The 12,093-nt window shown below is 45.5% G+C and overlaps 1 protein-coding gene across 10 annotated transcripts in view; it reads right to left on the bottom strand.

The window, feature by feature from the left end:
- Sorbs1 (sorbin and SH3 domain containing 1) overlaps positions 1–12,093 on the bottom strand; it is a 226,129-nt gene that overhangs the window by 69,651 nt on the left and 144,385 nt on the right. For 5 of the 10 annotated variants that reach the window (XM_060389143.1, XM_060389165.1, XM_060389157.1 and 2 more), the window contains 4 exons: positions 7,043–7,215; positions 4,794–4,857; positions 2,985–3,059; positions 2,601–2,663 (listed from right to left, as the gene is read on the bottom strand). In XM_060389143.1, coding sequence (XP_060245126.1) covers positions 2,601–2,663; positions 2,985–3,059; positions 4,794–4,857; positions 7,043–7,215 — 375 coding nt within the window. The remainder of the gene's footprint in view (positions 1–2,600; positions 2,664–2,984; positions 3,060–4,793; positions 4,858–7,042; positions 7,216–12,093) is intronic. The other 5 variants (XM_060389176.1, XM_021633052.2, XM_060389188.1 and 2 more) reach the window with 1 other exon arrangement.

A 12,093-nucleotide genomic window follows, 5' to 3' on the forward strand; every position in this document is an offset into this window, starting at 1 on the left:
TTTCATTCTCAGCACTGATTACTATATTGATCATCTCTGGAAAACACTGATGATGGCTTATGCTCTTTAGTATCAAATACTCAGCTAAGATTTAATGTTTTGTGACAAAATAAATTAGTTCCAGGCGTAGTGGTGGACTCCTTTAATCCCAGCACTTGAGAGGTAGAAGCAGGCAGATCTTTTTGAGTTTGGGGCAAACCCAATCTACATAATGAGTACCAGACCAGCCAGGGCTGTATAGTGAGACCCTGCCTCAAAATGAATGAATAAATGAATGAAGCACTTTTCTCATTGGTATCCAGATATGTTTTAATCTTTAATAAATGGTAAAAGTGTATGTAGACTGAAGAATTATTTCAGAATAAATTTCTTCATGTTTTATTATCAGTAAATGTTTGATATGCATGCACTTGAAGTAGTTTATAAATTTCTTGGGTGAAGGGAGATAACAGAGGAAGTGTCCAAGTAGTTCTGGAAGCTTAGTAAGGGGAAGTTCATCCCTCTGCAGTAGTCACAGGACTACTGTCTCTTAAAGCAGAATTTAGGAGAAGCAGAAAGGCTGCCTTTCAGGAGGTGTCGGATAGCATTGAGCTGTCTTAAGGATTATAAAATGGCCAGACTGCTCCTTGTAACCTACAGGGGTTTGTTTTCTTAAAGTACATTTAAACCTCACTAAGACATGGTCATCCTGTTTATCTTCCAGCATCTGGCCAGAAGTTTACTTGTTCACTCAGGGAAATGGAAGGTTTCTAAGCCAGTATAAACATGTGCTCACAGGGTCCCTGCTGTTCAGAACAAGCAGCTTTGAGGCACTTACAAGTGTCATCTTTTAAGAAAAAACAACTACAATTTACACAAATGCTCCAGCCCTTGGGTAGGCTTTGATAGGCTTCTTACAGCAATCCTATTTCCAAATTCTGAATTACAAGACAACAAAACAACAGCAGCGTCAACAAGACTCCCCCCAAGAGACCTAGGGCTCCAATTTCTAAGTTTTCTCTCAGCTGGACTCTCTCTCTCTCCCTTTTTCTCTCTTTCCCTCCCTTCCTTTTGAAGGATCCCACCATGTGGCCCTGGCTAGTCTAAAACTTACCATGTATCCCATTTCAGCATTAAAGTCACAGTAATCCTCCTGCCTCAGCCTCCTGAGTGCTGGGATTACATGCACACACCTTTACTATCTTTCTCAATGCTTGTTAGTACCCTTGGCTGAGCGCCCAGAGCTACCTGTGAGGACTGGCACCATGGACAGAGATAAGGAGGACTGTTGGAGCTTACAGACTGGCCGCTAGTGCTCAGATGTCATCAAAACCATGGATTCAGAAAGCCAGAAAACCTCTTGAACATTTAAAAAAAAAAAAAATTAAGGCCAGCAATTTTAAAAGATGCTCCCACGTGTTTTTCACATTTGTAAAAAGACTTTCTCTAATTGAATACATCATGCTAGACATGTCATCTAGGCAGGATGGGGGCGTGAGATAGAATCCACACTATTTTTAAAACATCTCTAGGGAAGACAACTTCTTCAAAACTTGTGTTAAAGTATAATTACCTTCATTATTATGAATTATTTATATTCAACTTAATTTTTTTTTAGTTTTTATTCTTTAAGGCCATTTTTTCCTCTTCCAGTCTCTGAAAATAATGTGTGTATACACAGACATATATACACACATCCACTTCTAAATATGGGTGACAAGCTGTCTTGCCAGCCCTTACTGTTTATGTCTCGAGGCAAAACAGCTCTACTTCCTCCTATGTCAGACTTCACCCATAAAGGAAAACAGAGCTTAGTACCAGAAGAGCTGCAAGGTGTAGTGACCAATGACATAAGAGTTTGCTATCTGGCCACAAAACCCTGCCTTGAGATCACAGCCAAGCAAATAAAGTAAGCCACGGGCCCTGCCTATGACGAACTTTGAGCCATCTTCCAATACCATGGTAGTGGTAGGATTTCTCCAAGATGCTTTCCCTCACTTTTTATAATCTTCCTAGACACCTGCACTGGCCTCCCCCAAAAAGACTGTATCCAGGATACAGGCATAACTCTTCTCCATATCAGGTCACATTCCCATCTAGCTCTTCCTTTCCTAGCTTGGTCCAAATTTTCCTTTCAAGGGTTATCATATCTCACCAAGACTCCTTCAGAAATTCCCAATCAAAAAGAGACACCCTGAAGACCCATGACCTGATGAGCCCAGTGACCATTAGGTAGGGAACCTGTAAGCTTCTATTGTTGAAAGCTGGCAGATGTCCCTCCTCAGCTTCCTGGAGTCACTGTTCAGCTACCAGTCCACTAGGGGACACCTGAGATCCCAGGCCTTGGGCAGTATCAACAAGCAGCTTCTCCCAGAGCCCCATCTCCAGAGCATAAGTAATATGTAAAGGCTACCCTTTAAGCCATGTACACCCTGCAGGGGCAGGGATTACAATGCCACATGGAGAGTCAGCCAGCAAGGACTAGGACAATATCACAGAACACAAGGTTAGAGAGATGCAAAGGATGAGGACGCTTTCCTTTGCTGCTGGCGAAAACCCCAAGGTGAGACGGAAGTAAGAGCACTAGTTCAGAGCCAGGCACACGATTTCCCTGTAATTACCTTCAGACTTAGGACTAGGAGTAGATGCAGGAAACTGGTAGGTAGGAGTGTAAGGGTTGTCCTCTGCGGCAGAGAAAAGCAGTGGGTTTGAAGCTGTCCACCATGAAGTGGAGGAAACCATTAACCCCCGGATGACACTTGCCGATGATTATCCATTTTAGTGTTATTAAAGCACACAGGCATCACACTTAGATTAATGAATTAGAAAGAGCTTAGATTATTTTAATATAGCACACCATGCAAATGAGTAAAAGAAAAAATGCTCACTGGCTGAAAATGACTATTAAAAAAGAAAATCTAAAAGCCAAATAGTACGCCTATAATAAAACTCTAAGAACTAATTTAAGGCTATGACAACAGATGCACTGTCTAAACTTATGGTACCTTCAGAATTTTGCAGGATTTCAGGAAGTTCGGGGAATTTGTACGTAGGGAAATAAGGGTTTTCTTCAGGAGTGTCTAGGCAGAGGAGCAGGTTTGAGAGAGAGAGAGAGAACAGAGGAAGATACAAATGGAGAAAATGAACGAGTACGAATCCATACACAATTTATGCTCCTTTGAATTCTGGGACACAATAAGCTTCACTAATGATATGAAAGAATTTAAAATCCAGTCCTTTTGCCTGAATTAAGACACCTCAAGAAGAATTATATAGAAAATGGCTCCAGTGAACAACAAGCACTTAACACACAGTTTCAAATTTCACATTTTTTTTAGGTCAGAGATATGAAATACAATAAATGAGAACACTATCCTAAAGTGATTTTTTTTTCCTCAAATCAAAGGCTGTTTTGTACATATTAGAATCAAGGCAAACAAGTGAGTCTTAGGTTTTTCGGGTGCCTCTGCCCTACTAGAGCAGGCAGTTTTTATTCAGAATCTGTGATTTAGTTGAGTTAATAACTAGAACACAAGAAGACCACTGGTGCCTTGGAGCAGAATGACATGCTCCGTGCATATGCAATGCATTCATCCCTGCAATTAGCCTTCCAAAGCCAGGTCTGAAGGTGGGGGGGAGACAGATGGCTAGAAGAAATGGGCAGTGACCTTACTAAGGAGACCCAGGCCTTTAGCACCACAATGATGGAGCTTATCCACTCGACCTTAGCAAATTACTCCTGACTCAGAGATGCTAAACACTCAATATTTAGGGACAGAGTGGATCATTCCAAGCCCAGCAGAAGCTAATTAACAGTGATGTTGTCTAGCATACACAGCTAAGCAGAGAGACAGGAGATTGTGACTCAGGTGGGAACACTGACCAGAATGCTATTTCTTTGGTGTATTTCATGGCAGGCAGCCAGACTGGATTTGGGCACAAAGAAAGACAGGATGCTCTGCTCTCAGGAAGAGCAGCACCCTTCCCCTCGTGCAGCGACATCCCTGCCTGTCAACTGACTGGCAGCACAGGCAGCAATGGGAGCTAAGCTGGTAGGACTGTGACCTGCCGAAGCGCTAGCCTGGGGTTCTGCCATCATGCTGGCTCGCTCCCTGAAAGCCCAAGGGGCCCCTTGATCTGTAAGCACCTCTTTCAACTGGAGCAGCTCTGGTGTGTCAGCTCGTGACTGATTCTCTACCTGCCAAGCTGTGGTTCCCAGCTGGGGACGCTTACTTCGCACACTAGGTAGCCTCAGAGATGCACAATGCACTGCTCTTCACAAGGCCACGTGTGTTCCCATTTGGACACCCACAACATCCTCCAGAGGACTGGAAGCAGGACAGACACAGGAAGATCCACCTAAGAGCACACAAGTGCACAGAGGCTATTCTCCAGGGGAGAACAGTTCTCTTAACTCCCAGTTCAGGGCTTTGCTCAACTTGATCTTCTCACAAGGCAGTCATGGGCTGACACAAAGGATACCTAAAGCTGGAAGCGGGTGGGAGATGGAGCTGTCTGTCGCCCAGGCAGAGAGGTGTGGAAGCACAGGTGGGGTGCAAGGCTCAGCCTCCTGCACTGCATAGGAGCTGGGAGGGAGGAGAGCAAGCTGACCTCAAGTTCCAAAGCTGAGGCACAGGTGCAACCCTTCCACCTGAGCTCTGGAAGCACATGGCTAGAACCAGGCAGGCCGGTACCTAATGTCATCCAACTGTAGAAGCCCAGCTCCTGCCGTCCAAGTGAACGGAGCACAGGCCCCCAACCAAGTCAAAAAATCCCCACAGCATCATACGGCTTCTACAAATGAAAACTGGTACCTCTGTTCAGCTTGTGGATCTGTTTAAACATGGTTTTGTACCAGTCTTTCGATCTCTCGGTATTCTGGAGAGAAAAAAAAAAAAGGAAAAAACACAAGCAAAGGTTAAGAACAATGAAAAAATGGAGCACATTTCAGAATGTCTACCATCACAAAATCAAAATCAACAAGGAGATACTAGAATAGATCCCCGGGCCTTGCACAGGAGAGGCAAATGCTCTAGCACACACATCCCTAGCCACAGTATTAAGATCTTTTTAAAGGCAAAACTTTTGAGAAAGCAGAGTCATAATAAGAGATTCAAATATGATTTCTGAAATATGAGATTTGGCCTAAGGATGTAACAGACAAAGGCAGGTTTGAAATATGCCCATGCTTCCTTTCTTTTAAAAAGGTGTACTTATTTTTAATTTATGTGTAGGAATGGCTGGTCTGCGTTTATTTATGTGCGCCATGTGCATGCACTGTCAGTGGAGGTCAGCAGATGCCACCAGAACCAGTCATGTCTGTGTTGAGTCCTCTGCAAGAGCAGAAAGTGCTCTTAACCACTGAGCCATCTCTCTCTCTAGCTCTGTGTCCATTCTTTCTTAAAATTTCATTCTTAGAGACAATCTCTCTCCACACATAAGTTTCAGGAAACTGAAGAAAAGCCCTCCCAGAATCACAAGGCAATAAATCCTTACTTACCACAAACTCTCCCTACCCCTCCCTACTGGATTATTCTGTACAAAGGTATATAAGTCACCTTACACAAAGCCAAGTTTAGAATGCATGCATTTAACTGGAACCTGTATGGCACCCAATTCCAGAGCTTTCACGCTCACCTAGCTTGTTCACCTGGAGCTAGGACTCTTTTCAAAGATAAAAACAAATCAATGAGGCAAGTTAAGATGGCATCACTCCCATTTTACAGATGAGGAAATTAAATGGAAAAAGCCAAAGTGCATTATCCAAGGTATCAAAAAGTAGAAGGTCCAACTAACACAACAGTTGGAGACACTCTATCACCCACACACTGAGATCTTGGGAGAGTGACGTGACCCCCTCACAGCCAGTACCTTTCCGATGCTGTTTGAACACATGGTCTCCCAGGGTGGCAGCCCTGAGAGGCACTGTGGACCCACAGGAGGTGGGAGCTAGTGGGAGGTCCTTAGATCACTGGGAATGACTTATCCAGCGAAACTTGGGGTGCCACCCAGCCATTCTCTCTGCTCCCCAGCATACTGTGTGAGCACTTGCCTTGATGGACACTCTTGCCGGGATGTGCCACCCTTGCCAGAGGCCCCTGAAGAGCAGGTGTTTCAATTTTGGACTCAAACCTCCATAACCATGAGCCCAAATAAGCCTCTCCTTCCTTCATAAGCAGCCTGTGCTGAGTGTTCATAACAGCATGGCTAAGCTACCCGATGCAGCAACCCATGAAAATGATAATTGCTTTCATTGCTCAAGTGGCAATGGAGGTCATGTCCAGCATGGGTAGCTGCAATCACTCTTGGTAACAGTTCTCTGTTATTACAAAGGACTGAAGCTGAGTTCTTCAGAGGCTTATCCTACTCCTGTTTCTATCTGCTCTCTAAAAGAACATTAAAAATTGTCCGCTTTCCCAGTGGAAACCAAAGATACATACTGCAGCTAGTGGCCTGGTGGATACACCGAGAGGAGTGGGAAGCTGCAGAAAGTAGGTTTCCCTGAGCTCCTTAGGGTCTTCGGGAGCACTGGCACACCTGCACTCAGGAAGAGGCCTGTTGGTTCTGAAGGCCTTGGAGGGCTTCCTTTGCCTGACTGCCTTGTCCTGGTTTCTTTGGATGATGAGGTAACTCTCATGCAAGGATCTTCTTCCTGACCCCCAATCACAGCCTCCCTTATCCTGTCAATGTCCCTAACTCTGGGAGCAAGAAATGCTGAATGGACTCCAGGGCGCAGGGACAGCCTTGCCCGTGGAGCATGGACAGCCCAAGCCCATCAACTGTTCTGCTGCAGAAAAGTTCCTCAACTCTGCTCCACCCAAATGTGCCTTTTTTCTTGAGACTGATTAATACCCTACACCTATTTTGGAGAAGTCTGGATACACTCATCAGGGTGTGGTTTGTGCTAGTGTCAGAGAGAAAAGCCTCCCCTCTAAGCCACTGTGACTCCAAGAGGGAACACACACACACACACATACCACACCACACCACACCCAAGGCCACACTCTTGCCAACGCTTGTTTAAGCAGAAGCCCAGAGAGGACACAAAGGTCCACCTTCGTACCCGGAGTGGAATGCCCACTTCATCCATAGACACATTGCTCAGGTCCTGTGCGCTCTTCACCACCCGCCTGCTGTCATCCTTTGCTCTCCTTTCAGCAGCCCTGCTGGGCGAAGTGAGTTCTGCTGGGGTTGGCACTGAGTCCTGCTCACCAACTCTTCTCTCTGAGGCAGGATCTGGAAATGAAAAGCAATCACAAGCTGAAACTCCAAAGCAAAAACCTCTCCAGCAATCCAGCTAGGAGAAAGGGGCATTTGCTAACTTCCTATTGGAACTAACCCTACGTAGAGCAAGGGTCAGCAGAGTCCAGCCCCTTGGAGGACACCTGCTTTTATAAGTATAATTTAACTGGAACACAGCCGTCATGGTTTGTCCACGCATTATTTATTGATGCTTTTCGGTTACCATGGCTTAGCTGAGTAAGCTGTGACCACTTGAGTTGCAGAGCATCAAATACTTGTTGTCTGGCTCTTTAAGAGCAGTGTGCAGGGGTATGGACATTTTTCTGTAGACGGCTGGAAAGGAAAGGGAGCAGGTAAAACCTTAAAGAGGTGGTAAAGCATTACTGGAAAGTTCCTTTTTCATGTTGGGAAGCTTTGAACTCTCCTTACTTAACTTTCCCATGCCTTAATTCTCTCATTCAAAAACATGGGAATGACATTCACATCAGCAAGCTCACAGAAATGTAAGCCAAAGTGCTCAGAAAGCTAAATATTGCTGGGTGCTTGGAGAGCAAACAGACATACCAGATGTGGTGTACAGATCACATAGATTTTGTAGATGCTGTCTGTTTTTCTACACCAAACCATCCATTCCTTAAGCCCTGCCAGGTGCTATGCTACTGTTCTGCAGGTGAATCTCTCAGATCCTTAGGCTTCAGGGGGCTTCTAACTCTAGTGGGCCAGAGTAGCAAGGGCCAGCAGAGAAGTCAGCACCCAGCTTAGCTGTAGAATTTAGATCCAGTGCCAACTTGTCTAAGAGGAGCCAACCAGATGAAAAGAAAGTGGAGGATGTTCCTGGCATAAGGAGCAGCAGCATCAACTCTGTGCCACCTTGCACTACTCTGACTTAATTATGTGCCTGGCATTCCGTTAAGTCTTCGATAAGACAAGAAGGAGATGCTGCAGGGCCCAGCTGAGATGCCTTGGCAGGAAGCAGCTTTGCAGCCACCAGCACCAGAGTGATGGCACATCTTGACAGAAGAAGGAAGTGAGAGCAGAGCCAAGGGCTGAAGCCACACACTGCAGGATGCCAAAGAAATAAGCAGAGAAGCAGAGAATCCCCAGCTTGTGGGGGAGTCACCTGAGCAACAGGAAAGGGATAAAAACAGTCTGAGCAGTAGGAGGGCAACAGGGACAGGCATCAGATTGCAGAGAAAGAGATATGTGTGTGAAAAAGGAGTAGAGGTGAACACAGAGGAAGAAGTGTGTCAGATGGTAACTGAGGGTCAGAAGGAGGGCAAAAGGGCTTAAGCCAAGGGAGCCTGAAGTCTTACCAGTGAAGAATGAAACATGCCTCTCCCCCAACCTTTCAGCAATGAACAATTACTCCCTGACTGAGAAGAAGTGCAAAGTGCTGGCTAGGCAAATACTTTGGCAGGAATCCAGGGTTCCGTGCAAAGCTGTGACAGAGTCAGAGGTGTGAAGGAGTGGCTGAGAGGATGAGGAACAGTGAAGGCTGCATGCTCAGGTTTTATAACATTCAGTCTATTTAACAAGGTCACTCTGCCCTGATTTCAAACAAGCTTCTCAAAGCTTCGCTCTATCTATGAGGGCGGGTGGTTTCTAAATGTCCTTGTGAACCTAGAGAGGGCTTCAGAAAATCCAATCCCCTATCATCACCACAAACCCCCAACGATGTCAGGCTAGACTCCCTTCCCAGGATTTCTGAGGAAATTCCAACATGAGCCCAAAGATCTTTCAGAAAACTCAAAATGCAAGGGTTCTGAGCTACCAGTCTACTCTTGGGCATCTGAATATTCTCTTCCTAGCTGGAAGTCCTTCCTCAAGTGAAACCAAAAAGGGACCCAGTGAGCTAATTCTAAACCCCACTTTGCTTGGTATGTAGACATCATGAGATGATGACCATAAACATGAGTCAATGTTTCTAGGCAAGTAATTCATTTAAACAAAAATATATTAGAGCATGTAGTTCTAATAATTGCAACACTTAGTCCATAGTTGTTTTTTTTTTTCTCCCCCAGTTACTTTGGTCTATAAAAATCAGCCCCACCCACCCCTTTTTTTTAAACTTTATAAGCTTAACATCATAAGATTCTGGTACATACAGGGCTCGGACCCCAAAGAAGAAATGTTACTTGATTAGATAAAAACCTAAAATGACACTGGACTGTGCCATTCATTACATCTTCTGATCCTTTATGTCATGGTCTGGGATTTTTCTTTGTGTATCAAAAGGTCTTAAGTTGGGGGATAGACAGATGGCTCAGTGGCTAAGAGTTCTTGCTACTTAGAAGACCCAGCACCCACATGGTAGCTCACAACCACCCTTAACTCCAGTTCTAATAAACTCATTAATGTATTTTAGCCTCCACGGGCACCACACATACACAGCACTCATACATCCATGCATGCAAACACTCAGGCATGTAAAGTAAAAATAAATAAATCTTTTTTTTTTTTTTTTAGCCTTGAATCACTAAACAAATGATAATGGCAACCTCAAATGGGGGTCTCTCTCAGGAGGAGGTGGGGTAGATTTCCTCTATATCCAAAGCTTTGTGACAGTCTAAAGCAATGACTACATTTCCAAGGGGGAAGGACAGTGGTCTCTCTACATCCTTTGTCAGTCCCTGCACTATTTTATCAAGGGGACCATGAAGACACAAGGCCAAAAATACAAAGGCTCCAGGATGGTTTGTTTATACTGTCTACTTGACAGACTAAGAAATAACCTCAGTTGTTAATAAAACATTATCCCTAGATGTGTCAGTGAGGGGATGGTCAGAGATGATTAAATTATGAAGACTCTGCCCTATCAGTCAATGGTTTAACCCATCCATGAACTCAAGATTTACCACTGGGAGGTCATGGAAGCTGAAGCCTGCTGAGGGAAACATATTACTGGGCCATCATTTTGTCCTGGCCCCTTCCTGTTCCTTCTTGCTGCTTCCTGTTCAACAGGGTATGAACAACTCCACTAGGCCCTCCCTGCCATGACAGACTAAATCCCCTAAAACCACGAGCAACCAACTTTCCTCCCTTAAGCTGTTCGGCCAGGTTCCGCCAGGTGTTAGGCAGTGGAAAGCCTAACACTCTCATTGAGTGCTAAGCCCTACAAAAGTGTTCTATGACTGTGCTGAAGGGAAGGATGCTGGCAGTCATCCAGTCTCATACCTACAGGTGAGGGATGTATACTCACTTGCCCTAAAGCAGAGGCTAGAGAGTGCCACTCTGGGAAGCTCCTGGACTCTGTGATCTCAAACTCAAGGAGTGCAAGGATGTTGTACACTAAGCCTGCCTGCGCAGTGGAGAAGCCTGCCCATGAGCAGGCTCTTCCCAGTGTGGGCAACCCCCTCACTTCAGCAATACAAAACAGCACCTGCAGGCAGGGCCAAGAACTGGCACCCCACAGGACCAAGAGTTAGCACCCCGTTTCCCACATGAGGAAACTACGGTAAGGGAAATGAAGTCACTTATCTAGGGACAAACAGTCCTATAAGGGGAGACAAAAACTAAACTCTGGATCACCTAACATCAATTTTACCAATCTTTTCAAGCTATCAAAGGCGAGAAAAAATGTCTCCTTCATCTTCCTCTACTCCCGCCCCGTGTGTGTGTGTGTGTGTTCCCCTTACCCAAGGCCACCTGGGCTGACCAATGGACTGAAGTGGGCTAGAGCCTGATGGTTCACGGAAAGGCTGTGAAGGGCACTCTGAGCTTAACCATAGCCTGTCCTGGTCCTGTAGCCAAGTCCTGATAAATTGAGAGGGTGTGAGAACCCCATGTCCTCCCTATTCAGGCTCTGCACAAATCACAAGGGCAGTGGTATGCTAAAGTCATGCAGAAACCATGTAGCAGCTGCTTAAATTGTCTTCGGTTACTCACTGGATCAGGGGTTTTTAATCAGAGGAGCACACAAGCCTCTGTTCCATGTGCCCTGTGTACACACTGGCTTTGTCTAGAGAGTGAAGCAACTGCCTTCATATGATCTCCCAAGGAGCCCACAACCACACAACAGTAGCAAGCCATCATGCCACACCACTAGCTACTGATAGGCAGCACAGCTCCCTTCTGCAGCCCCAGAGGCTGACTCTGCACCAGGCACAAGGGCAGAACTCAGTAATAGACCATAGTCAATACAATGGTGCCTCCCTTAGCCCTTAGCACAGAGCTCAGGGCACAGCCACTCATTAGCAGAATCTCCCATGAGTCTCACAACAATTTAGAAGGCATGACCGCTTTCTTGCTTCATAAAAAAAAAAAAAAAAAAAAAAAAAATTAAAGTATGAAAACTGGGGTTGGAAGCAGCAGGGAATGGCTGCATACTTCCTTCCCTGGGTTTCCCCAGGATATCAGCCCTCCCCAGCCCAGCACTGTCTCATCTTGCATATCTTCTTGGGAGTGAGCCCTGACAACTGATTATATTTGTGGTCACTTTACCATCACAGACCTTGGCGATTACTCTCTACCTAAAGGTGTGGTCAGCAAGGAAGGAAGCATCAGCTGCTACAGACCCAAAACACCACCCTCATCCATTAAATCTGACCCTCTTGAAATGAGTCTCAACAAGCTTTCCAGGAGATACTGACGTCAGCTCAAGTTCAAGGGGCAGCTTCAAGCACTGTGTGGGTCTTGGGACACTCACTTAGACCTGTTACTCAGGGTCATCCATCTACTGGCAGTTTGTTCTTTGTGGGGGAAAAGGGGAAGAACTTTCCACATTTCCCAACCCCTGATTCATTTCAACCATGGAGAGAGACAGAGCAACAGGGTTCTCTTCAACGGCCTTCCACGAGTCTGCCTCAACAAAGCCCCTTTGGTCTCTGCACAGACAGTATGGTCTGACCACCTGGGTACATGCTACAGTTCCAC

This window comes from Meriones unguiculatus, chromosome 1, assembly GCF_030254825.1.
Source record: "Meriones unguiculatus strain TT.TT164.6M chromosome 1, Bangor_MerUng_6.1, whole genome shotgun sequence".
Taxonomy (NCBI): Eukaryota; Metazoa; Chordata; class Mammalia; order Rodentia; family Muridae; genus Meriones; species Meriones unguiculatus.